The 26857-nt window shown below is 43.3% G+C and overlaps 2 protein-coding genes and 1 pseudogene across 3 annotated transcripts in view; 2 read left to right on the top strand and 1 right to left on the bottom strand.

Moving 5' to 3' along the window:
- The window catches only part of cwc27 (CWC27 spliceosome associated cyclophilin), a 48720-nt gene extending 41445 nt beyond the window's left edge, over positions 1 to 7275 (bottom strand). The window contains exons 1-10 of one of the 2 annotated variants that reach the window (XM_020457396.2): positions 6555 to 7275; positions 6311 to 6407; positions 5984 to 6096; positions 5643 to 5786; positions 5447 to 5545; positions 5212 to 5315; positions 5020 to 5089; positions 4834 to 4913; positions 4677 to 4713; positions 4362 to 4537 (exon numbers count right to left, since the gene is read on the bottom strand). In XM_020457396.2, coding sequence (XP_020312985.1) covers positions 4362 to 4537; positions 4677 to 4713; positions 4834 to 4913; positions 5020 to 5089; positions 5212 to 5315; positions 5447 to 5545; positions 5643 to 5786; positions 5984 to 6096; positions 6311 to 6407; positions 6555 to 6596 — 962 coding nt within the window. In that variant the 5' untranslated portion in view covers positions 6597 to 7275. The remainder of the gene's footprint in view (positions 1 to 4361; positions 4538 to 4676; positions 4714 to 4833; positions 4914 to 5019; positions 5090 to 5211; positions 5316 to 5446; positions 5546 to 5642; positions 5787 to 5983; positions 6097 to 6310; positions 6408 to 6554) is intronic. The other variant, XM_031802342.1, reaches the window with a different exon arrangement.
- srek1ip1 (SREK1-interacting protein 1) lies at positions 7034 to 16415 on the top strand. Its single transcript, XM_020457397.2, has 5 exons — positions 7034 to 7368; positions 8852 to 8899; positions 9096 to 9254; positions 15508 to 15580; positions 15678 to 16415. The coding sequence occupies exons 1-5, from the start codon at positions 7356 to 7358 to the stop codon at positions 15850 to 15852; spliced, it is 468 nt and encodes a 155-aa protein (XP_020312986.1). The 5' UTR covers positions 7034 to 7355; the 3' UTR covers positions 15853 to 16415.
- A 6570-nt stretch (positions 16416 to 22985) lies between these two features.
- Positions 22986 to 26773, top strand: LOC109868199 (peptidylprolyl isomerase domain and WD repeat-containing protein 1-like; annotated as a pseudogene).
- The last annotated feature ends 84 nt before the right edge of the window (positions 26774 to 26857 follow it).

The following is a 26857-nucleotide window of genomic DNA, read 5'->3' as shown; positions in this document are numbered from 1 at the left end:
TTGAATTCAGGGCTAATCTCTCAAGAACGACCAGGCAATGAGAAGAGGGGAATGACAGGGAGAGATAGATGAGAGAGATATACACAGAGTTTTTCAAAAGATTAAGAGCATCTGCTCACTCCATGACAGACTGAAAAGCTGAATCCAGGTGAAAGCTATGATTCCTTATCACTTGTTAAATCCAATTCAAATCAGTACAGATGAAGGGGAGGAGGCTTGTTAAAGAAGGATTTTTAAGCCTTTTTAAAACATAGACTGTGTATATGTGCCATTCAGAGGGTGTATGGGCAAGACAAAAGATTTAAGTGCCTTTGAGTAGGTGCCAGGCACACCGGTTCGTGTCAAGAACTGCAACAACGCTGCTGGGTTTTTCCCGCCCAACAGTTCTTGTGGAATGCTATCGACACCTTGTAGAGTCCATACCCTGACGAAAAGAGGCTATTCTGAGGACAAAATGGAAGGGGGGGGGGTGCAATTCAATATTAGTAAGGTGTTCCTAATTTTTGGTAGTCTCGGTGTAAATGGAGAGAGAGAAAGGCAGAGAGAGTGCACGCCTGAGAGAAAGAGAGAGCGCAAGAGAGCCAGGGTCTTGTTGGCAGAGCCAGTCAACTAAGGCTGTGTCCCAGAGCCATATGGAAGCGTTTTGCTTCCCCAGTCATGCCCCGTCGGGTTTAACAAAAGTGGCGGCTAGTCGGCTACCACATGCACTGCTTTTGGGACTCACTTCAATATATATATATATATATATATATATACACAAATTTAAAAAATGAACTCCCGCAAAGAGGCCCCAGGCACTTCATATAGAGACCGGATTTAATCAATAGGAATGGTGACGAGGTGTTGAGCTCAGATCCCTCTCTGGTGAATGCTGTGGAGGTGAGAGGGATTGATAAATAGCTATATATAGCTGTATCATGGGGTCGATATACAATAACGGATAATGATGTGGTAAGTATATACCGGTGTTGTAAAAACTGTCCGCACCCAACCAAACAGTCCAAGTATTTCTAGAGAGATTTCCAGGTTTATTACCCTCTCCTTTAATGGACGGGACCAAATTACAGTTCCCTCTTCAATTCCCATCCTGTCATAGTAAATATACATTATGATTTGAGATCTCTCGTGAAAACACCTCAGACTGATTACGTCACTTGATGCTGAGGAAAATGGAATGTTGTCTGGTCGCTTGGCACCTACGGGAAACAATTGCCTGGCAATATGGTAAAGAGGTTTTGTGTAGATCTGAAAAATATTTTTCCGCGAGATTCCTAATTTTCGCGGTCGTCTCAGACTTGACTTTTAACGTCTCCACCTGAGACCTGCTGGATAGCACCCACGACCATCCTTCAGTTTTATCCCCTGCAGTTGAGCATAAAGGAATTACTCAGCGGGCCAAACAATAAAAATACACTCTTGTGGTCTGAAACAATATCTCAGAGAGAAAGGGGGAAAGAAAGAGAGAGACAGAGGAGGAGAGATTCTTCAACAATGCCCCCTTTGTCCCGGCCCAACACTGTGCTCTACCTACCAGCCTTCCCTTTGACTCTGTGCCAACACAAACCACGGTGCTGGGGTACAGGCCTACAGCCAAACAATCTACGCTTGTGTTTAATATACTACAGTCGGTCTGCATCGGCCTACCTGTCAGTCACATGCACACACGCACGAGCGCACACACACAGCTGACTGGCTGGGCCGGTGCCGAGTCCTTATCCCATTGGGTAATTGAGAGGTAACACAACACACAGCTAGATAACAGTTTATGATAATGCTGGTGCTGTGTGGTAATCAGCAGTGGCATTGAGACAAACATGTCACATGCTTTTAAAAACACTATGTTTCCTCCACCGGTAACCGATTTTGGACGACAACCTTGAGGTTACAAAAACTGTCACAGCCGTTTTCTCTTCCCGGCTCGATCTATCTGTCTGTCTGACTCTCGTTCAGGCCTGTTTGCTTGCTCGCTCTCACACAGTGTTGGCAGACTGATGTTTGCCTCTACTACAGCGGAGTAAGGCATGTGGTGTGGGTGACAGCATTTCTCTTCCACCTAGCGGGTCCTGGCTGCAGTGGACAGGCTGAGTTCATTGATGTGGGGCCAGTGGCCCGAGGCGAGTGTGTGTTAGCAGCGAGGGGGGTTCTGCTTGGCTGAGAGGGTGTCACTAGTCCTCATCAACACCCTAGCATGGTGATTCCTCATGAGACTAGAACAACAACAAAGAAAGACCATGATTTGGGGGATTTTCACAAAATGTAATTCGTAGAATGGTCCTTTAGAGGAAGGAATGTTGACATATTTGGCATGTGTATCTTAAAGCCTAATTGAGAAAGAATGAATTCAAGTTTTGTGACCACATTTGGAACATTTGTGACATGTTGGCCTTACCCAGGCCTCCTTTAAACATTCCATGATGTTTCATCTGTAGGTGCAACAAAGCAAACATTGGTGTCATATGAAACTTTACCGTAATATGAGTAGCATTTAGACTTCAATAACAATTTTCCTACATGCATTTATGATTATTGAAAAACAAACATGAATCGAAAACACCAAATCTTAGATTTGGCAAAAAACAAAATGATATACATGGTTGAACATAATATACTCTACGGGCAGATCAACATTCCACAGTGGGATCTCTTCTACTTTTAGAGTTACGATCCAATATGTTAAGCATTAACAGCGTGAATGTCAAAATGATCATCCTCTACTGGTGATACAGGATGTGCTATGATACAAGTAAGAAGGAGGGCTGTGATTGGTTACATTGTCTACTATGCCAATTTCTCTGTATAAAAATGGGCCACATCTTTAAAACTAGCAGAGATCCCTCACTGGAACTTCGATATGCCTTGAGTCTTATGTTCAACAATGTATAGCTTTTTCTCTCTAAATCTAATGGCATTGCTCATGTTAAATATTCATGTGAATATTTCTCAATATTAATTAATGTAAGAAAATTGTTATTGAAATGAAAATACTACGCATATTACAGAGCAAGAGGTAAAGCTTCATATGACACCAATGTTTGCTTTGTAGCACCTGCAGATGAAAACATTATGGAATCTTAAGAGATGCATTTTGCAGAAATCACTATGCCATTTCCTGGTTGCAAAAATTCTGTTCGCTTAATTTTAGTTGTGACAAAACAAGCATGTAGATAATCATTCACTGTACCATCTAAAAAGCTGTGAAATATCATTTCCATAACCAAAAATATTGTACTTTCAGCTGGTGTTCAAAACCGTAAGTAAAAGACGCAAAAACTTAAACTTAAGAACGGGAAGCATAGAAATAGCACACATAGAACAGATTCACCGCTTCTTAGACTTGCTTTCAATGAGAATGGCAGATCTATAACACACATTTCTATGTTACATATTGCAGCTTTAAAAGGCGGCCTATGTAAGGCCAATTGTACCAACTTTAATACATTTTTCCACAATTATGCTATAAAGATACAAATGTAAAATATATGTCAACAATCCTTCCTCCAAAGGACTCTTCTATGGATTAATTTCTTGAAAATCTTAAGAATCATGATATTTTTTTGTTATATTGTCATGAGGAATCACCCAGCATAAGTACCTCCGACCCTCTGATTCATTCATTCATTCATTCATGGTCACCAAAAGTAATTCCCATTAAAATGTATTTTTACAACAATCAGTGTTTAATCAGAAATTGCGTTTGCCATTGTAATTATCTTGTCAAGACTGTACTTAGTTACAGTAGTGAGCAAGGAGTAAGGAGTCATTGTTGAGTTATCAGTGGTGGTATGTAGCCTATGATATAGCCAGTCCATAGGATGATGATGGCCATTACATCAAAGCAGCTGAATCACACTGCTTTGTCTCTACGACGAGGTCCTTTGATATGTTCAGTTATACTGCATCATCTCAGTTATCACAAGATACCGTCGAAAACCTATCGGAACAGATTGAACGAAAAGCTCTCTCTTTTATCACGGATTTCCTTGTGAACTGAACCAACATGTCACCTAGCTGGACATTGAGTTGGGGCTTTAAAGCAGTAGTATATCCAGTGCATACAGACTGAGCTCCCTTGTCCATGCAGTGCTACAATGCCTCCCCATGGCCAGTCTAAAGAATTACAACTACTGTATCACTGATTTGACATCACTTTCTCTTATACGCTACCGCCACCTGCTGGGCACCAAGTCAGGTTTCTAATCAAAGATGTTGTGGTAAAGACAAAAAGGGGCCTAAACTCAGAACACTGGCGAACGATTAACGTAAACGATAACACCGCTATTAGATTAAACAACAATCCCCAATTAAAAAGGTGCATAAATGGCTATATGGAATGGATGGCATGTCATTTTAGTGTAATCTACCTGCGGTTGGCCCTCTTTCCTCTGTCCTCCTCGCTGGGATCGGTACTCTTCTTCTCATCCTCCTTCATCTTCTTCAGCTTCTTAGAGATCCTCTCCCTCATTTCCTGCCTCTCGTCAGAGTCATACTCCTCTTCGTCACCATTCGCATCCCCCTCCGCAGCCTCATCATCCTCACCCTGAATACGAGAGAAAGGAGAGAAGGCATGAAGAACGCTCAAGAGAAAAGGTGTTCCTCAACAAGCGGAACGGAGTGCATTATAAACGTGGTGCATGGTGTGTTGATTGAACAGACCCCATGAAGGTATAAGAGCATACCTCTGCTGCTTCTCCAGCCCCACCTCTGGCTTTTTTCCTTCAAACACAAGACAAATAGATTCAGAAAAACATGAATAATATATTCATTCATTCACTCTCCAAACAAGATAAGTTGAGGCAGCAGAGCATGGTGTCTCTACGGTATCTGTGTGTTTACTTGTTGACCGCTGGGACAGAGCTCAGCAGTGGATCATCCTTCAGCAGGTCATGACTGCTTTTGCTTTTCCCCTTCAGTGTCTGGATGAAAATAAACAATGTGTGTAATGTATCTGACACGGATGGCACAAAGATGGCGAGTTAGATTTGAGGCGCAGAATAACAAGACCGCTCATGTTCTAATTACCTGGCTGACTTGAGTTACCATTTCCTCTTCCTCCTCAGCTTCCTCTCCAAATGACAACAGACTGAAGTTCCTGACAAAATAAATAGGTCCAGAGTCCGACTGTTCATAACTGCAGTACCACACTTCCGAGTCAGCAACAGATTGAGAGTGAGGAGCAGAGAAAGTGTGTATAATAGTCAATTAAACACTTACTTTGTTGCTTTGGACTGAGATTTCTTTCCCTCTTTTTTGTCTTCATCCTTTTTGGATTTTTTTCTTTCACGTGGAATGATGTCATCAAAGGGAGAATGTAACACCTGCAGAGAGACATTTGAAAAAACGTAAAGTAACAAGAGTCTGACAGAATTGGTACACATGTAAAACAAATGAATGGTCAAAGTGATAAAATATTAGGGTGTGATGTAAACCCATAACAAGACATACATACCTCAGTGGTTCGTATCTTGTGTGGATTTAAAGGTCTTTCCTCCTGATCACATTCCACTTCGGATAACCTGAGCATGTTGTACACTGTATCACCCGTCACCTGCATTGGGGAAAGGAAGATGAACTTACAGGACAAATGCTGCATACTAAAAGCTTTCCAAACATAAAGATGCATTGATCTTCTTTTGGCATTTTACCTTTCCAAAGATGGTGTGTTTGTTGTTGAGCTCATCTGCCCGACCCAGGGTGAAGAAGAACTGGCTGCCGTTGTCATGGGGCCCTGCGTTGGCCATGGCAACCAGACCACGTCTGTTGAAACGCAGTCTGGAGTGGAACTCATCCTGGGAACGGGGGACAGAGCCAACAGCAAAACCAGAATCAGCCCCACTGTCACATTGTTAGTGAAATTCTGAAACCATAGTAATGGGTGAGTTGACAAAGGCTCCATGTAGAAAAGTTGAGTTTATGTCTAGCCTATAATCTTTTGGGGGTGACCATGATGTGAGTTAATAAGGTGATGGAGACAGTGAAAGTGGACCTTGAATGGGCGTCCATAGATGGACTCTCCCCCCGTCCCGGATCCTGTGGGATCTCCTCCTTGGACAATGAACTCTGGCACCACTCTATGGAATGGTGTTCCATCATAGTATCCTGTGGAAGAGAACAGTACACATTTACAATAAGCTGGTGTGCAATGTGAAATGGTGAGTATACTAATCTCTTGAGGACAGACTAAACAAAATCGGACAGAATTCCAGGTTCTGGGTTAACCAAGATTGAGTATACATTATAAGTACATCAGTACTGTTGAGTGACCTTGCATTTGAACCTGCTAGTATATATAAATCAGGCACCCAGTCTTTACCTTCCATGCATAACTGGACAAAGTTTCTGGCGGCCTTGGGTGCCTCTTTGGACCACAGCTCAATATCGATGTCACCAGCTGAGGTCTTGATCAGAACCTGAGAAGGTAGAAGCATATCACTTTATACCAAGGCCACACGTCTGCTTGGCAGAACGTTAGCTAGCCAGCTTACTGTACTTCGTGCAGACTGTGATCTTCAGAGAAACTAATTACAGGAGCCTTGGCAAACAAAGCTAGCGCTCACCTTTCCGTTTGTTGGAGGCTCTTGAATGTAAATGTTGCTCATTTTGTTGTTGACGTTAACGGACAACTCGACTCCGAAAATCTGTTATCTATCTTTTCAGCAGTATAAAAATATATTTTTTTCCAAAAATGCAGCACTAAGTATTTGGCAAAGACTGCAAATTAGAGATTAATGTCTAAACGTGTTTCCAGCACAACTCACTGAACCGCCATGTTGTTAAACTATGAATGCGTTGTTTACCTCGAGGCAATGGGGTGTGAGCGGCATTTACCAAGTCGATGCGTGGAAGCAAGCTTCCCTAATATTTGTTTGAAGGGTGATATGTCAAATATCAATGAACGTATTAAATATATGTATGGAAATATATCGTAAATAAACATCTGTTAAAACATTGATGGATTATCATTTTCATATACACCCCTAAAATGTGTGGTTTGGTCCGTGTGTTACATTTCGATCAACCCCCTCCCCGCCCCCCTAAAACGTTATACAAAACAGTAGCTAGCTAGCTAAAGGGAGGCTGACGAATTTATCTCGAGAAAACTCTAATTATGAACGTTTTCTGAAAAAATAAGAGAGTCAGAAATATTAGTATGTGCGAATTATTTCTCAAGCAGTCAGTCAAATCAGCTCCAAATGTGTTTAAACATTTTTTTTGTGGTTGTGTTTTAACCAAAGATGGTACTAACCACTAACCATTTTATGTTTCCTATCGGACCTCTTTTGTAGAGGACCCACAGGGAAGTGGTTCGAAATCTATCAACGCAACAAGGTTGTTGTTTTTTGCAATAAAGTGTGATAATGGCTGCACCAGGTATGTTTGCCCTAACATAAGACTCCTCGGTATTAATATTTTAATGGTAATTGGAGGTAGCTAGCTATCACTATCTTTTAGTTGCCTTTTGGCAGAACTTATGGACTGCTAGTTAGCTAGCCTAGCAACTATGATCCGATTGGCTAGTATGATTGTGTTCAATGTTTTAAATAGCTAGCTAGTGTTATTTTGATAATAATCTGTGTATGGCATTTTAGTCTCTCCATTCGTCTGATAACAGCTGTGTTATCTCAATGTGAATCATATACACTGAACACAAATATAAACGCAACATGTAAAGTGTTGGTCCTGTTTTCCATGAGCTGATATAAAATATCCCAGAAATGTTTTGTACGTACAAAAAGCTTATTTTTCTCAATGTGTGCACAAATTTGTTTACATCCCTGTTAGTGAGCATTTCTCCTTTGCCAAGGTCAACCATCAATCTGCCGGGTGTGGTATAATAAATAAGCAGATTGAACAGTATGATCATTACACAGGTGCACCTTTGGGAACAATAAAAGGGCACTCTAAAATGGGCAGTTTTGTCACACAATGCCTCAAGTTTAGAGGGAGCTGCAGGAATGCCCACTAAAGCTGTTGCCAGGGGAAATTGTTAATTTCTCTACGATAAGACACCGTTTTAGAGAACTTTGTAGTCTGTCCAACCAGCCTCACAACCACAGACCCTGTGAATGGCATTGTGTGGGTGAGCGTTTTGCTAATATCAACGTTGTGAACAGAGTGCTCCATGGTGGCGGTGAGGTTATGGTATGGGCAGGCATAAGCTATGGAAAAACAACACAATTTGCATTTTATCGATGGCAATTTGAATGCACAGAGATACTTTGATGAGATCCTGAGGCCCATTGTCGTGTCATTCATCCGCCGCCATCACTTCATGTTTCAGCATGATAATACACGGCCCGGATATGATGCGCGGATATGTACACAAATCCTGGAAGCTGAAAATGTCCCAGTTCTACCATGGCCTGCATACTCAGACATGTCACCCATTGAGCATGTTTGGGATGCTCTGGATTGACGTGTACGACAGAGCGTTTCAGTTCCCGCCAATATCCAGAAACGTTGCACAGCCATGAAGAGTGGGACATCATTCCACAGGACACAATCAACACTATGCGAAGGAGATGTGTTGCGCTGCATGAGGACAATGGTGGTCAGACCAGATACTGACTGGTTTTCTGATCCACGCCCCTAACCTTTTTTTTTAAGGTATCTATGACCAACAGTCATGTGAAATCCAAAGATTAGTGCTTAATAAAAAAAAATGGTCAATTGACTGATTTCCTTATATGAACTGTAACTCAGTAAAGTCTTATACATTTTTTTGCATAATGCGTTTATATTTATGTTCAGTATAAGAAGGAATCAGAATATACCGGCCTACGTTTTTGCGAGACTTCAACAAAGCAAAAATTGTCCCATTTCACAATGATTACATTTGTCAATTAATTTGCAGGTCCCAATAAGGACAACATCAGAGCTGGGTGCAAGAAATGTGGTTACCGTAAGTCATCTTTATTGCTTATATTATGTCTCTAGTCTAACTCTACCATATTCAAGCCTTGTGAATACAATTCCAGAATGTTTCTTGTTGTCCCCTGACCCCTGAGTGTGCCATAATGATTCTGTGCTAGATACTTTCATTCTAAAGTACTTCCCTTCTTCACTCACTTTTGTACTTACTCTGGTCATTTTATCAGCGGGCCACCTGACGTTCGAGTGCCGTAACTTTGTGCGTGTGGACCCCCGGAAAGACATTGTCCTAGATGTAAGCAGTACAAGCAGTGAAGAGAGTACAGAGGACGAGCAGGAGGATCTGCCTCATGACAAGCTGGGTCGGGAAGGAAAAGACTCAAAAGGTCTAAACCTCTTTTACATTTTGGAATCTCTGCTCAGCATGTTGTTAGAATTAACTGAATTCCAACTGGTTACTGGTACAGAAATGAATGCCATTCTGGACATATGGAACAAATCTAATGAGACCAACTACAATCCATAAGCAACCAAGGCTCTTCATCATGTACTCTCTGATTACTACCTCATTGATGCCTGGCGAGCTCATAACCCTAAAGCAAAAGAGTACACTTTCTATTCAAACAGGCACAAAACATTCTCCCAAATCGATTTAGTACTATGACGTGCCTACGCTTTTATTTTCTTTATTCAAGAAAATAGAAATTCGACATACGAGCATATCTGATCGTCATGCTTACTACTGCCAGATACACATTCCAGATTCTCCTACAAGAGCCGCTTTAATATTTTCTAACTACAAAATCCAAATTTTCGGTGACCAATTTCAAACTGAATTGAATGAATTTGTAATTATTAACAAAAATTCAGTCGAGGATCCTCACATTTTATGGGACGCCATCAAAGGCGTTATTAAAAACAATACAACTACATTTGTATCTGAATTTGCCATCCATCGAGTTAGACTCAACCATTTCATCCATGGTAATTGACCCAGTCATCTACTGGCTAACAAGCTTTGCAGCAATGATCAATGACTGGATATTGCAACGATTGAATCTGAATCAGGTGAATTACTATTACCCGAAGCCAAATTAATCAACTAAAGAATCTCCCTTTGCTATAAAGAATTGTACACCTTTGATTTATAAATCCACACCAAGCCAGATTGATTCCCATTTAAAGGATCTAAGAACTCCTCGTCTCTCAGTTGAGGAAGCCGGGCTTGCTGGGAGCCCAAATCTCTTTTCATGAACTTAAAAGGGCATTAGATAACATCAATAAAGGCACATCACCTGGTTGGGCTGGTATTCCTGGTACTCTATTAAAAATGTTGGAACCAATTAGGTCCACTGTTGCTTGAAATTATTAACACAGTCGTTTACAAAGATTCATTTGGAAGGGATGTTAGAACAGCACTAATTTCCCTTTTATATATATATATATAAGGACGCCATTTTCATTTGCTAAACATGGATATTAAACTTTTTTCCAAAATTCTGTCGTCTTGTCTTGCTACTTACCCAAATATTATCTGAAGATAACATCTGTTGTGTATTACATATCTCACATGCTTCATCATAAAACCAAAGCTCCTTGGGCTGTTCTATCTCTCGATGCAGAAGAAGATTTTGATAGACTAGAATGGTCATATCTTTGACATGGCTCGAATTTCATTAATATGACTAAAATACTAAATGACAATCCCACAGCCATAGTAATAACAAGCAATACGTGCTTTGTTCTATTCAGTATAACTAGAAGTTGCAGGCAACGTGATCCCATCTCACCTCTGCTATTTTTGTCTATGGAGCCCCTGGCCCAGGCAATTTAAAGAAATTACACCACTATCTCTAAATTCTACGGATCACGTCATCTCATTTTGAGCCGACTTTATCTCGACAGTGTATTTCAAATCCCTCCCAAACACTTTGAAGAACATAAAGAAATTCAGCTACATCTCAAGTAAAATACATCTAACCAAATCTGCCCTACTGCCTCTCAAGACCCCGATGGAGGACGCCATCTCTACTTATGGCATCACTATCGTTTCCCATTTTAAATATTTGGTTTTAGCCTTTAACCTTTTGGACCTAGACTTGGCGCGCCGGTACCGCTTGCCGTGTGGTAGCAGAGAGAACAGTCTATGACATGGGTGGCTGGAGTCTGACAATTTTTGGGGCCTTCCTCTGACACCACCTAGTATATAGGTCCTAGAAAAGGTGTTGTCGTGCCCTCTTCATGACGATCTTGGTGTGTTTGGACCATGATAGTTTGTAGATGACGTGGACAGCAAGGAACTTAGATCTCAACCCGCTCCACTACAGCTCCGTCGATGTGAATGGAGGCGTGTTCGGCCCTCCTTTCCCGTAGTCCATGATCAGCTCCTTTTGTCTTGCTCACGTTGAGGGAGAGGTTGTTGTCCTGGCACCACACTGCCAGGTCTCTGACCTCCTCCCTATAGGCTGTCTCATCGTTGTTGTGATCAAGCCTACTACTGTTGTGTTGTCAGCAAACTTAATGATGGTGTTGGAGTCGTGCTTGGCCACCCAGTTGTGGGTGAACAGAGAGTACAAAAGGGGACTAACCACGCACCCCTGAGGGGCCCCCGTGTTGAGGATCAGTGTTGTAGATGTGTTGTTGCCTACTCTTATTGTCAAAATGAATATATAACTCCAGAATTTATGGAGTTCAGTGCTTTCCTTGACTCCCACTACTAGCTATTGTGAAAAAATCCATAGTGCGGTTTCGAAATGTATATGGCAAGGTAAGTGATCCCGGATAAAATGATCAATCTTACAAAGAGGGAAAGACGTTGGAGGAATATCCGTACCAAACTTTAAATTGTATTTCCAGGCACTAGCATTTCATCCCATCATAAATTGGTTTAGATGTGATTCTTCCGGCCCCTGGCTGAGTATGGAGAGAAATACAGTCAAATCAAATTTATTTATATAGCCCTTCGTACATCTGCTGATATCTCAAAGTGCTGTACAGAAACCCAGCCTAAAACCCCAAACAGCAAGCAATGCAGGTGTAGAAGCACGGTGGCTAGGAAAAACTCCCTAGAAAGGCCAATACCTAGGAAGAAACCTAGAGAGGAACCAGGCTATGTGGGGTGGCCAGTCCTCTTCTGGCTGTGCCGGGTGGAGATTATAACAGAACATGGCCAAGATGTTCAAATGTTCATAAATGACCAGCATGGTCGAATAATAATAAGGCAGAACAGTTGAAACTGGAGCAGCAGCACAGTCAGGTGGAAGTTGAAACTGGAGCAGCAGCATGGCCAGGTGGACTGGGGACAGCAAGGAGTCATCATGTCAGGTAGTCCTGGGGCATGGTCCTAGGGCTCAGGTCAGTTGAAACTGGAACAGCAGCAGCATGGCCAGGTGGACTGGGGACAGCAAGGAGTCCTCATGTCAGGTAGTCCTGGGGCATGGTCCTAGGGCTCAGGTCCTCCGAGAGAGAGAAAGAAAGAGAGAAGGAGAGAATTAGAGAACGCACACTTAGATTCACACAGGACACCGAATAGGACAGGAGAAGTACTCCAGATATAACAAACTGACCCCAGCCCCCCGACACAAACTACTGCAGCATAAATACTGGCGGCTGAGACAGGAGACACTGTGGCCCCATCCGAGGACACCCCCGGACAGGGCCAGGAAGGATATACAGTGTATCCTATTGCCCTGGAAGAGGTGCTCTTCACTGATAGACTATATATACACTGCTCAAAAAAATAAAGGGAACACTAAAGTAACACATCCTTGATCTGAATGAATGAAATATTCTTATTAAATACTTTTTTCTTTACATAGTTGAATTTGCTGACAACAAAATCACACAAGTTATCAATGGAAATCAAATTTATCAACCCATGGAGGTCTGGATTTGGAGTCACACTCAAAATTAAAGTGGAAAACCACACTACAGGCTGGTCCAACTTTGATGTAATGTCCTTAAAACAAGTCAAAATGAGGCTCAGTAGTGTGTGTGGCCTGTATGTGCCTGTATGACCTCCCTACAACGCCTGGGCATGCTCCTGATGAGGTGGCGGATGGTCTCCTGAGGGATCTCCTCCCAGACCTGGACTAAAGCATCCGCCAACTCCTGGACAGTCTGTGGTGCAACGTGGCGTTGGTGGATGGAGCGAGACATGATGTCCCAGATGTGCTCAATTGGATTCAGGTCTGGGGAACGGGCTGGCCAGTCCATAGCATCAATGCCTTCCTCTTGCAGGAACTGCTGACACACTCCAGCCACATGAGGTCTAGTATTGTCTTGCATTAGGAGGAACCCAGGGCCAACCGCAACCAGCATAGGGTCTCACAAGGGGTCTGAGGATCTCAACTCGGTACCTAATGGCAGTCAGGCTACCTCTGGCAAGCACATGGAGGGCTGTGCGGCCCCCCAAAGAAATGCCACCCCACACCATGACTGACCCACCGCCAAACCGGTCATGCTGGAGGATGTTGCAGGCAGCAGAACGTTCTCCACGGCGTCTCCAGACTGTCACGTCTGTCACGTGCTCAGTGTGAACCTGCTTTCATCTGTGAAGAGCACAGGGCGCCAGTGGCGAATTTGCCAATCTTGGTGTTCTCTGGCAAATGCCAAATGTCCTGCACGGTGTTGGGCTGTAAGCACAACCCCCACCTGTGGACGTCGGGCCCTCATACCACCCTCATGGAGTCTGTTTCTGACCGTTTGAGCAGACACAAGCACATTGGTGGCCTGCTGGAGGTCATTTTGCAGGGCTCTGGCAGTGCTCCTCCTGCTCCTCCTTGCACAAAGGCGGAGGTAGCGGTCCTGCTGCTGGGTTGTTGCCCTCCTACGGCCTCCTCCACGTCTCCTGACGTACTGGCCTGTCTCCTGGTAGCGCCTCCATGCTCTGGACATTACGCTGACAGACACAGCAAACCTTCTTGCCACAGCTCGCATTGATGTCCATCCTGGATGAGCTGCATTACCTGAGCCACTTGTGTGGGTTGTAGACTCCGTCTCATGCTACCACTAGAGTGAAAGCACCGCCAGCATTCAAAAGTGACCAAAACATCAGCCAGGAAGCATAGGAACTGAGAAGTGGTCTGTGGTTATCACCTGCAGAACCACTCCTTTATTGGGGGTGTCTTGCTAATTGCCTATAATTTCCACCTGTTGTCTATTCCATTTGCACAACAGCATGTGAAATTTATTGTCAATCAGTGTTGCTTCCTAAGTGGACCCCTTCAAATTAGTGGATTCTGTATTTCAAGCACACAGCCATGCAATCTCCATAGACAAACATTGGCAGTAGAATGGCTCAGTGACTTTCAATGTGGCACTGTCCATAGAGCTGCCCTGGTCAACTGTAAGTGCTATCATTGTGAAGTGGAAATGTCTAGGAGCAACAACGGCTCAGCTGCGAAGTGGTAGGCCACACAAGCTCACAGAACGGAACTGCCGAGTGCTGAAGCGCGTACTCATAAAAATCGTCTGTCCTTCGTTGCAACACTCACTACCGAGTTCCAAAATATTTGTTTGTCGGGAGATTCAGGAAATGGGTTTCCATGGCCGAGTATTTGCGCACAAAAGCCTAAGATCTACATGCGCACTGCCAAGCGTCGGCTGGAGTGGTGTAAAGCTCACCACCATTGGACTCTGGAGTGATGAATCACGCTTCACCATCTGGCAGTCCGACGGACAAATCTAGGTTTGTTGCTGCCCACAGTTGTCATGTTGGCCGGATGTCCTTTGGGTGGCGGACCATTCTTGATACTAACGGGAAACTGTTGAGGATGAAAAACCCAGCAGTGTGTCAGTTCTTGACACAAACCGGTGCGCCTGGCACCTACTACCGCACTTAAATATTTTGTCTTGTCCATTCACCCTCTGTATGGCACACATACACAATCCATGTCTCAAGGCTTAAAAATCTGTCTTGAACCTGTCTCCTTCCTTTCATCTAAAGTGATTTGACGTGGATTTAACAATTGACATCAATAAGGGATCCTAGCTTTCACCTGGATTCATCTGGTCTGTCTGTCATAGAAAGAGCAGGTGTTCTTAATGTTTTCTCTACTCCGTGTATATGCACCTATTTTCATCTTTCTTTGCTTTTAGGCACATGGGGAAGGGGTGGTATGGTAAGGATTTTTCTGTGGGGGGTGAAAAACATGGTTTCTGGGTGGGGGGTCAGGCGGGAGGTGGTTGGTTGGAGGGAGACATGTTGATTGGGGGAAGGGGTTAGAGGCAATATTTTTTCCCCCCCTTTTTTACTCTTTACTTACTACATTTGTTACTTTTTTTGGCTCTGTGATGCGAGCTAACCATTTCAATTAGATGAGTTTGTATATTGTGCATTCGCCCCCCCCCCCCCCCCCCCCCCCAAAAAAACCTAGAAAATAAAAAAATGTATAAAGGTTTGGTCACAAAGAAAAGGGTCAATACAGAACAACCGACAATAGTTATTTTATAACAGACTACTTAGCACTGCTCTGGTCACTGTTATAACAGGCTCTGCTGTGTTACTATGTTATAACACAGTTACATGACCCTGCTTAGTTGTCTATCAATCCTTGGCTTCCATCAACTGTGTTGCTCTCACTTTTATTCAAGTGTTTTTGTCTGAATGGCTTTGTGCATTTGTCCTGATTGGTGTAGGTCCCCAGGAGGACACCAGGAAAGTTAAACACAAGAGGAGGAAGAGTAAAGACAGAAAGTCTGAAAGAAAGAGGTACGTCACATTCGTTTCTCTCCGGTATGTATGAGAAATAATTATGCATGGTGGTAGTGTTATGTTTTATCACTGTGGATGGCACAATCTCCCGTAGGTCTTATTCATCGAGTGACGAAGAGGAGAGCAAGAAGAGAAAGAAACACAAAAGCCACAAGAAAAAAGGCAAAAAGGAAAAGAAAGAAAAGAAGGAACGTCACAAGAAGAAGCAGAAGAAGAAAGGTGAACCTTCCTCGTCTGACAGCTCCAGCGGGTCCTCTGACACTGATTGAGAAGATGGAACGTTCAGGGACAGATTTACTGAAGTGTTTGCTACTCGTCATTTTACGGAGGAATCGATCGAGCTAAAGACATACGATTGTATTTAGATCCACTTTACCTTTAAGATATTCTTCCTTTTCCTTCAACTTTGATTTTCTTTTCTTTGTTTTATGTCCTGTGGAAAGTAATGGGTGCAGACACTGAGTATATCTGGCCCTTGTGTGTCACAGAATCAAGGACCATCTGTATGGCTGGTCAATATAGCCTCTGCTACAAATGAAACAATGGACCCAGATTTACTGTCACTGGTTTGACTTTGGTGAACACTGAAACGTTTGGATGGAATTTGTTTTTAAAGGTATTATGTAGATTGATAGCATCTCGATTTTACCATTTATTAGTGAACCATCTGAACTTTTTATTTTCCATGTTGATCTTTCAAGTTACCAGAATGGGATAGGCAGATGTAGTAAGCAAGTCATTTCTGTATTTTCCATTTTTAGGAAGGTGGTAATGCTTCCAGATTTGATGTCGTTCATTTAGTAGAAAACTGTAATAAAACAATCCTATTACATTTCTGTGTCTGAGCTCTTTGAAGTGAAAGTGATTATTATATTCAATATATGATGGGAAAATATATTTAGCTGTTTGAGAAATGCAGAGACATTGAGGAATTTACTTGTTTTCAATCTTCTGATATTCATGAAATGGCTTTTGGAGGCAAGACGTGCAGAAGTGTATCTCCATCCTATACACACAGTACACCTGGTGTTTTGCGGGTACTATTTAATGAAACTGCCAGTTGAGGACTTGTGAGGCATCTGTTTCTCAAACTAGACACTAATGTACTTGTCCTCTTGCTCAGTTGTGCACCGGGGCCTCCCACTCCTCTTTCTATTCTGGTTAGTGCCAGTTTGCGAAGGGAGTAGTACACAGCTTTGTACGAGGTCTTCCGTTTCTTGGCGATTTCTCAGTAATTTCTTGCATGGAATATCCTTCATTTCTAAGAACAAGAATAGAGTGAAGAGTTTCAGAAGAAAGGTCTTTGTTTCTGGCCATTTTGTGCCTGTAATTCAACCCACAAATGCTGATGCTTCAGATACTCAACTAGTCTAAAGAAGGCCCGTTTTATTGTTTCTTTAATCAGAATAAGTTTTCAGCTGTACTAACAATTGCAAAAGGGTTTTCTGATGATCAATGATAAACTTGGATTAGCTAACACAACGTGCCATTGAAACACAGGAGTGATGGTTGCTGATAATGGGCCTCTGTACGCCTATGTAGATATTCCATTAAAAAACAGCCATTTCCAGCTGCAATAGTCATTTACCACATAAAAAATGTCTACACAATTTCTGATCAATTTTATGTTATTTTAATGGACAAAAAAATAGCTTTTCTTTCAAAAACAAGGACATTTCTAAGTGACCCCAAACCTTTGAACGGTAGTGTGCGTATGTGTATGTATATATATATATATATATGTATATGTGTATATATATGTATATGTGTATATATATATGTATGTGTGTATATATACAGTGCCTTGCGAAAGTATTCGGCCCCCTTGAACTTTGCGACCTTTTGCCACATTTCAGGCTTCAAACATAAAGATATAAAACTGTATTTTTTTGTGAAATCAACAACAAGTGGGACACAATCATGAAGTGGAACGACATTTATTGGATATTTCAAACTTTTTTAACAAACCAAAAACTGAAAAATTGGGCGTGCAAAATTATTCAGCCCCCTTAAGTTAATACTTTGTAGCGCCACCTTTTGCTGCGATTACAGCTGTAAGTCGCTTGGGGTATGTCTCTATCAGTTTTGCACATCGAGAGACTGACATTTTTTCCCATTCCTCCTTGCAAAACAGCTCGAGCTCAGTGAGGTTGGATGGAGAGCATTTGTGAACAGCAGTTTTCAGTTCTTTCCACAGATTCTCGATTGGATTCAGGTCTGGACTTTGACTTGGCCATTCTAACACCTGGATATGTTTATTTTTGAACCATTCCATTGTAGATTTTGCTTTATGTTTTGGATCATTGTCTTGTTGGAAGACAAATCTCCGTCCCAGTCTCAGGTCTTTTGCAGACTCCATCAGGTTTTCTTCCAGAATGGTCCTGTATTTGGCTCCATCCATCTTCCCATCAATTTTAACCATCTTCCCTGTCCCTGCTGAAGAAAAGCAGGCCCAAACCATGATGCTGCCACCACCATGTTTGACAGTGGGGATGGTGTGTTCAGGGTGATGAGCTGTGTTGCTTTTACGCCAAACATAACATTTTGCATTGTTGCCAAAAAGTTCAATTTTGGTTTCATCTGACCAGAGCACCTTCTTCCACATGTTTGGTGTGTCTCCCAGGTGGTTTGTGGCAAACTTTAAACAACACTTTTTAAGGATATCTTTAAGAAATGGCTTTCTTCTTGCCACTCTTCCATAAAGGCCAGATTTGTGCAATATACGACTGATTGTTGTCCTATGGACAGAGTCTCCCACCTCAGCTGTAGATCTCTGCAGTTCATCCAGAGTGATCATGGGCCTCTTGGCTGCATCTCTGATCAGTCTTCTCCTTGTATGAGCTGAAAGTTTAGAGGGACGGCCAGGTCTTGGTAGATTTGCAGTGGTCTGATACTCCTTCCATTTCAATATTATCGCTTGCACAGTGCTCCTTGGGATGTTTAAAGCTTGGGAAATCTTTTTGTATCCAAATCCGGCTTTAAACTTCTTCACAACAGTATCTCGGACCTGCCTGGTGTGTTCCTTGTTCTTCATGATGCTCTCTGCGCTTTTAACGGACCTCTGAGACTATCACAGTGCAGGTGCATTTATACGGAGACTTGATTACACACAGGTGGATGGTATTTATCATCATTAGTCATTTAGGTCAACATTGGATCATTCAGAGATCCTCACTGAACTTCTGGAGAGAGTTTGCTGCACTGAAAGTAAAGGGGCTGAATAATTTTGCACGCCCAATTTTTCAGTTTTTGATTTGTTAAAAAAGTTTGAAATATCCAATAAATGTCATTCCACTTCATGATTGTGTCCCACTTGTTGTTGATTCTTCACAAAAAAATACAGTTTTATATCTTTATGTTTGAAGCCTGAAATGTGGCAAAAGGTCGCAAAGTTCAAGGGGGCCGAATACTTTCGCAAGGCACTGTATGTATATATATGTATATATATATATATATGTATATATGTATATATATGTATGTATATGTATGTATATGTATATATATGTATGTATATGTATGTATATGTATATATATGTATATATATGTATATGTATATGTATGTAAAATCCAGAAAATCACATTGTAGGATTTTTAATGAATTTATTTGCAAATTATGGTGGAAAATAAGCATTTGGTCACCTACAAACAAGCAAGATTTCTGGCTCTCACAGACCTGTAACAACTTCTTTAAGAGGCTCCTCTGTCCTCCACTCGTTACCTGTATTAATGGCACCTGTTTGAACTTGATATCAGTATAAAAGACACCTGTCCACAACCTCAAACAGTCACACTCCAAACTCCACTATGGCCAAGACCAAAGAGCTGTGAAAGGACACCAGAAACAAAATTGTAGACCTGCACCAGGCTGGGAAGACTGAATCTGCAATAGGTAAGCAGCTTGGTTTGAAGAAATCAACTGTGGGAGCAATTATTAGGAAATGGAAGACATACAAGACCACTGATAATCTCCCTCGATCTGGGGCTCCACGTAAGATCTCACCCCGTGGGGTCAAAATGATCACAAGAACGGTGAGCAAAAATCCCAGAACCACACGGGGGGACCTAGTGAATGACCTGCAGAGAGTTGGGACCAAAGTAACAAAGCCTACCATCAGTAACACACTACGCCGCCAGGGACTCAAATCCTGCAGTGCCAGACGTGTCACCCTGCTTATGCCAGTACATGTCCAGGCCCGTCTGAAGTTTGCTAGAGAGCATTTGGATGATCCAGAAGAAGATTGGGAGAATGTCATATGGTCAGATGAAACCAAAATATAACTTTTTGGTAAAAACTCAACTCGTCGTGTTTGGAGGACAAAGAATGCTGAGTTGCGTCCAAAGAACACCATACCTACTGTGAAGCATGGGGGTGGAAATATCATGCTTTGGGGCTGTTTTTCTGCAAAGGGACCAGGACGACTGATCCGTGTAAAGGAAAGAATGAATGGGGCCATGTATCGTGAGATTTTGAGTGAAAACCTCCTTCCATCAGCAAGGGCATTGAAGATGAAACGTGGCTGGGTCTTTCAGAATGACAATGATCCCAAACACACCGCCCGGGCAACGAAGAAGTGGCTTCATAAGAAGCATTTCAAGGTCCTGTGTTGCCCAGCAACAGCCCCAAAACATCACTGCTCTAGAGGAGATCTGCATGGAGGAATGGGCCAAAATACCAGCAACAGTGTGTGAAAACCTTGTGAAGACTTACAGAAAACTTTTGACCTCTGTCATTGCCAACAAAGGGTATATAACAAAGTATTGAGAAACTTTTGTTATTGACCAAATACTTATTTTCCACCATCATTTGCAAATAAATTCATTAAAAATCCTACAATGTAATTTTCTGGGTTTTTTTTCCCTCATTTTGTCTGTCATAGTTGAAGTGTACCTATGATGAAAATTACAGGCCTCTCTCATATTTTTGTTCAGTATATATCAGCGTATTTTTCGAAAACCGGTTTGAAAGCGATGATTGTTTGCCGTTTCTAAACGTTAAAACACAGCGTGGGAATTGTAGTTCACATGGCGCCATCAGTGGGCGAATGTAAGCACTGAAAACCCTACATACGGAGAAGGGGTTCTGAGAGTTAAACCCTAACCTTAAAGAGGAACTGCACCCGATAACTTGGCCTAGTTTTTTTGGGTTGCTCTTCAAGAAATGCTAGCGGCCATGACAGAAGCCAAACCTGAGTTGGCTTGGGGGAGGAGTTCCCTGATCCTGGTGCAGAATACACAGGGTTTTCCCCTCCCCATATTGACTGATACCATTCAATTCAATAATACAAAAAGACGATACAATAAACGTTTAATGCCGAATGGCAGGTCTCTCTCCATTTAGAGACATCAGTATCAAGCCGTCTGTCAGTCTGGACTTCATCACATCTTCTTGCAAGTCTCCATGTGCTGGCTCCATGCATGTTTCTGTGAACACAGTCGCAGTTCTAATACCATTGGCAATTGGATTAGATAATATCTGACACAAACAGGTACTTTGTTGAGGTTTGAAAAAGTCAGACTAAACCCATATAATTCTGTTCTCCCCATCGACGACCGTTGGTGAGCAAGCAAGAGGTGAGGCTGGAGGTAAGGTCTTTGCCAGAGCCCCATTGATGGATATAGCAGCATAGATCAGCTCCTGGCCCCTCGTCAAAGATACTAGTCGGTCACACACAAAAACACACACAGAGCACTGATCATATTATCAATGGTGGTTATGAATAGCCTGATGGAACCAACCAGATTGATTGCCTTTCTATTTCACTTCCGATATCATCAAATGTGAAGTGAAAAAGAAATGGTGAACACAGCGATCAGGCTGGTTCCACCAGGCTAGGTTATACCCATGACGTTATTTGCATCTAAGTGGAAATTAATCAACAAATAAGGTCAGTTTACATAAATTATGTTTCACAATTGGGTTATCAAATGTGTCAAAGTAATGACGTTACTTTCTGTATTTAAAAAAAACGAATAGCCTGCGAAAGCTGTTGCTGCTGATGGATGAAGGTTGCTGGCTGGACACTTGCCAACATGTGGATGACTGTTCCATTCAGAGGAATGCTCACAGTGAGCATTGATGCGGATGAGGGCCCCTTTGCTGAATGTTAGGCTGCAGACCGAACATCTCTCGAACAACTGCAGCAGGCAATCTTATGAGATGGTGTTGACTGGAAGGGCCTTTGAAAGGGGGATTTTCACATAACGCGCATTACCTGTTGTTGATGAAGCCGTCTGCGTCATCAAGGCAACAACTCGGGTCATTATCAGAGGCCTCATGATGACGTGTCCATTTCTTAGGAGTCGAGGGAGACTGGCAACAACAGAGGAGATGTCACAAGGGTACTTGTGTCGCATGACACTTTTCTTCTTGAGGTCTTGCCTGACAAGTTGTGAAAATAGCAGGTAAACAGTGAATGAAATGATTTTTGGAGGTGGCTAAACCATTGCAATCACATTGCTGGACATGTTATGATACCCACCTTTGCTCCTTCTGGTAGGTCCCGGCCTCCATTCATGACCAAGGGGATCAGTCTGGTACCCAACGGTATTCTTTGTTAAACAGAAAAACAGGGTCAACGATTGTCATCTTTCAATTATTAACATTGTTTGAGAAATAACGTATCTAATTTAATTTGGAATCTTATTATATGCTTTACAGATGTAAACTGACTGGCTCCAGATTGGATTAGATTGAGGCCGGTGACGCCGTTACTCGCAAGTTGGTATCTCCCTAGCCAGTTGGTATCTCGCTAGCGAGTTGGTATCTCCCTAGCGAGTTGGTATCTCCCTAGCCAGTTGGTATCTCGCTAGCGAGTTGGTATCTCGCTAGCGAGTTGGTATCTCCCTAGCTAGTTGGTATCTCCCTAGCGAGTTGGTATCTCCCTAGCTAGTTGGTATCTCCCTAGCGAGTTGGTATCTCCCTAGCGAGTTGGTATCTCCCTAGCTAGTTGGTATCTCCCTAGCGAGTTGGTATCTCCCTAGCCAGTTGGTATCTCGCTAGCGAGTTGGTATCTCCCTAGCTAGTTGGTATCTCCCTAGCGAGTTGGTATCTCCCTAGCGAGTTGGTATCTCCCTAGCGAGTTGGTATCTCCCTAGCGAGTCGGTATCTCCCTAGCCAGTTGGTATCTCCCTAGCCAGTTGGTATCTCCCTAGCCAGTTGGTATCTCGCTAGCGAGTTGGTATCTCCCTAGCGAGTTGGTATCTCCCTAGCGAGTTGGTATCTCCCTAGCTAGTTGGTATCTCCCTAGCTAGTTGGTAGCTATGCTAGGGACGATAATGATCTCACTACCGGTAAGATCACCACCACTGGGGACCAATGAACTCCAACGACCTATTCCACGTGATGGGGTCCTTCGGCAGGGCATGCAAACCAGAGTTGTTGGCTGTGCATCCTTCTAGAAGCATGCATTGCATGGTCAAAACGTATAGGGTTTTTCAGTCTCAATCGGCCGTGATCCTTTGAACGCATTGGTTGGTGACGATGAAACAACGGAGCCCCATTCAATGAAGGGAAGCGGAGGGGCGATTTGACAAAAACTTGTCAAAAGGGGGCATGATTTCAAATCAAATCAAATTTTATTTGTCAAATGCGCCCGAATACAACTTTACCATGAAATGTAAATAATTTGGTTATCAGCCATTTGGTTATCAGTCTTATGGCTTGGGGGTAGACGCTTTTAAGGAGCCTTTTGGTCCTACCGCTTGCCGTGCGGTAGCATAGAAAACAGCCTGTGACTGGAGTCTTTGACAATTGTTTGGTCTTTCCTCTGACACCGCCTAGTATATAGGTCCTGGATGGAAGCTTGGCCCCAGTGATATACTGGGCCGTACGCACGACCCTCTGTAGTGCCTTATGGTCAGATGCCAAGCAGTTACCATACAAGGCAGTGATGCAACCGGTCAGGATGCTCTAGATGGTGCAGCTGTAGAACTATTTGAGGATCCGGGTGTACCCATGCCAAATCTTTTCAGTCTCCTGAGGGGGAAAATGTGTTGTTCTGCCCTCTTCACAACTGTCTTGGTGTGTTTGGACCATGATAGTCTGTTGGTGATGTGGACACCAAGGAACTTGAAACTCTCGACACGCTCCACTACAGCCACGTCGATGTTAATGGGGGCTGTTCGGCTCACCTTTTCCTGTAGACCACGATTAGCTCCTTTGTCTTGCTGATATTGAGGGAGAGGTTGTTGTCCTGGCACCACACTGCCAGGTCTCTGACCTCCTGCGGGGCCAGATGGATTACCGGGACGTGTACTCAAAGCATGTTCGTACCACCTGACAAGTGTCTTCACGGACATTTTCAACTTCTCCCTGACCGAGTCTGTAATATCTACATGTTTCAAGCAGAACACAATAGTCCCTGTGCCCAAGGAAGAGGAGGTAACCTGCCTAAATGATTACCGCCCGTAGCACTCACGTCGGTAGCCATGAATTGCTTTGAAAGGCTCCCAGATATCATAGACCCACTCCAATTCGCATACCGTCCCAACAGATCCACAGATGACACCATCTCAATCACACTCCACATTGCCCTTTCCCACCTGGACAAAAGGAACATCTATGTGAGAATGTGGTTCATTGACTACAGCTCAGCGTTCAACACCATAGTACCCTCAAAGCTCATCACTAAGCTAAGGAACCTGGGACTAAACACCTCCCTCTGCAACTGGATCCTGGACTTCCTGATGGGCCGCCCCCAGGTGGTGAGGGTAGGTAGCAACACATCTGCCACGCTGATCCTCAACACTGGAGCTCCCAAAAGGTGCGTGCTCAGTCCCCTCCCGTACTCCCTGTTCACCCACGACTGCATGGCCAGACACCATCATTAAGTTTGCAGACGACACAACAGTGGTAGGCCTGATCACCGACAACGACGAGTCAGCCTATAGGGAGGAGACCTAGCCGGGTGGTGCCAGAATAACAACCTATCCCTCAACGTAACCAAGACTAAGGAGATGATTGTGGACTACAGGAAAAGGAGCACCCCAGCCATAGACTGTCCTCTCTACTACCACATGGCAAGCGGTACCGGAGTGCCAAGTCTAACCCGGACTATTTGCATTGTGTGCCCCCCCAACCCCTCTTTTACGTTGCTGCTACTCTCTGTTTATCATATATGCATAGTCACTTTAACTATACATTCATGTACATACTACCTCAATTGGCCCGACCAACCAGTGCTCCCGCACATTGGCTAACCGGGCTATCTGCAGTGTCCCACACCACCCGCTCTTTTTATGCTACTGCTACTCTCTGTTCATGATATATGCATTGTCACTTTAACCATACCTACATGTACATACTACCTCAATAAGCCTGACTAACAGGTGTCTGTATTTAGCCTTGCTACTGTTATTTTCAAATGTCTTTTTACTATTGTTTTATTTCTTTACTTACCTACACACACACACACACCTTTTTTTCACACTACTGGTTAGAGCCTGTAAGTAAGCATTTCACTGTAAGGTCTGTTGTATTCGGCACACGTGACAAATAAACTTTGATTTGATTCCTCTGCTCTGTGTGTCTTGTGTAGTTTCCACCCGGGCCAGTGTGAGTGGATCTACAACCCAGATGATGCTATCTGCTGCGTGGCCTGCTCAGAGAAATCCACCGTGAAGATCTTCGCCTACGACGGACGGGGAAGCAACGAGAAGCTCCATACCTTCGACAAGATACACTCCTCTCCGCTGTCCCAGGTCCGCCTCAACACCAGATACAGGGTCATCGTTTCTGCAGAAAAGGCTGGAATGCTGGAGTATTGGACCGGCCTACCCAGCGAGTTCAAATTCCCCTGGCACGTGGACTGGGAGTATAAGACTGGCACAGACAAAACCTAACCAACCAGCCTGGCCTTCTCCCACAACGGTAAGATGTCTACTATCGCCACCTACAGGAAAGTCAGGATCTTCCGCTTCCTGGCGTGGAAACCGATGAGGGTGTTTGGATGAGTCGTTATCGGTAAGTTCCTAACTTTCACAATCGGTCTTTACTTTACTTTGCTATTAATAAACTGTGCTATATCTTATAATCAAGAGATTTGTCATTTTAAGTCACAAGATACTGACAAATTGGTAGCCAATTCACTGTTTCCCAGATTTCCCAGTGCATTTATCTGAACTGTGGTAATTTCTCTGACCTGGTCCTTTTAGATGCCCACAGAGCTGCAGCAGATGAAGCAGCAGCTACCAGACATGGAGTTTGGTCAGCGGATGGCGGTAGAGAGGGAACTGGAGAAGGTGGACGAGATTAGGCTCACCAGCATCATCTTTGACGAGACGGGTCACTTCGTCCTCTACGGAACCATGCTGGGCATCAAGGTCATCAATGTGGAGACCAACAGGTAGCATTTGAATGGTCAAAATGCGCTTCACAGTAATACCCTCTAAACACAGTGGTTGTCAGCCTTGGAGAGCAGGCTTTTGTACCAGCCCTGCACTAAAAACCCTAAGTCAATTTACCAAGCTCTTGATGATAAATTGATGAGTTGAATCAGTTGTTTTTAAGGCTGGACTGAATCAAAATGTATTTGTCACCTGTGTGTGGTCAGGTGTGTGCGTATCCTGGGGAAATTAGAGAACAGCCGTGTGGCCAGACACAGCCGTGTTTTTTTACACATACAAGAAGTAGTAAACACTATAGCAATAAGGAAAGCTCAGCCTGTTCCAGGGGGTTGCGTGCAACACAGCTCCCACCATCGAGATGAAGGCATGAGACAACCCGGCCCTGCAGAGCACAATGCCAGACCCCACAATCTTCTGCACTGCCTTCAAGAAGAACCGCTTCTACATGGTGAAAATTCAGTCAACTTTTTTTTGTCCTGGAAGGGCAATTGTAGCCCCTGTAAAAGAGAAACGGTATATTACTGTTGCTCTCTTGTAGTTACATTCTTTGACATATTTTGACCCGCATTCTATAATTTCTGTCACTACAACTTAATTTCTCTTGGTAGTTCTCCAAGAGGAGAGCCAGAGGACACTAAGTGTGCCGAGTCAGACAGAGACGTGTTCAACGAGAAGCCGTCTGAGGAGGTGATGGCTGCTACCCAGGCCGAGGGGCCCAATTTGCAATGCCAAAGGCTCTGTCTGTTAACTTTCCTCAGAACCTACAGTTTTGCATTTGATTGTCTCACCAGTCGGTGTGCTATTATTACATTCCTTTTTTAAAAGTAAAAGTCTTGGATTATTCAAGAATGCATCTTGCTGTCTCTCATTCCATGTGTCATCTTTTCTTGGATGTGTGAAATGAATAAAGCAGGGTCTTATTTGGGACCA

The sequence above is a fragment of the Oncorhynchus kisutch genome, linkage group LG23 (assembly GCF_002021735.2).
Source record: "Oncorhynchus kisutch isolate 150728-3 linkage group LG23, Okis_V2, whole genome shotgun sequence".
In the NCBI taxonomy this organism is placed as follows: domain Eukaryota; kingdom Metazoa; phylum Chordata; class Actinopteri; order Salmoniformes; family Salmonidae; genus Oncorhynchus; species Oncorhynchus kisutch.
This window is presented reverse-complemented; position numbering and strand designations above follow the sequence as displayed.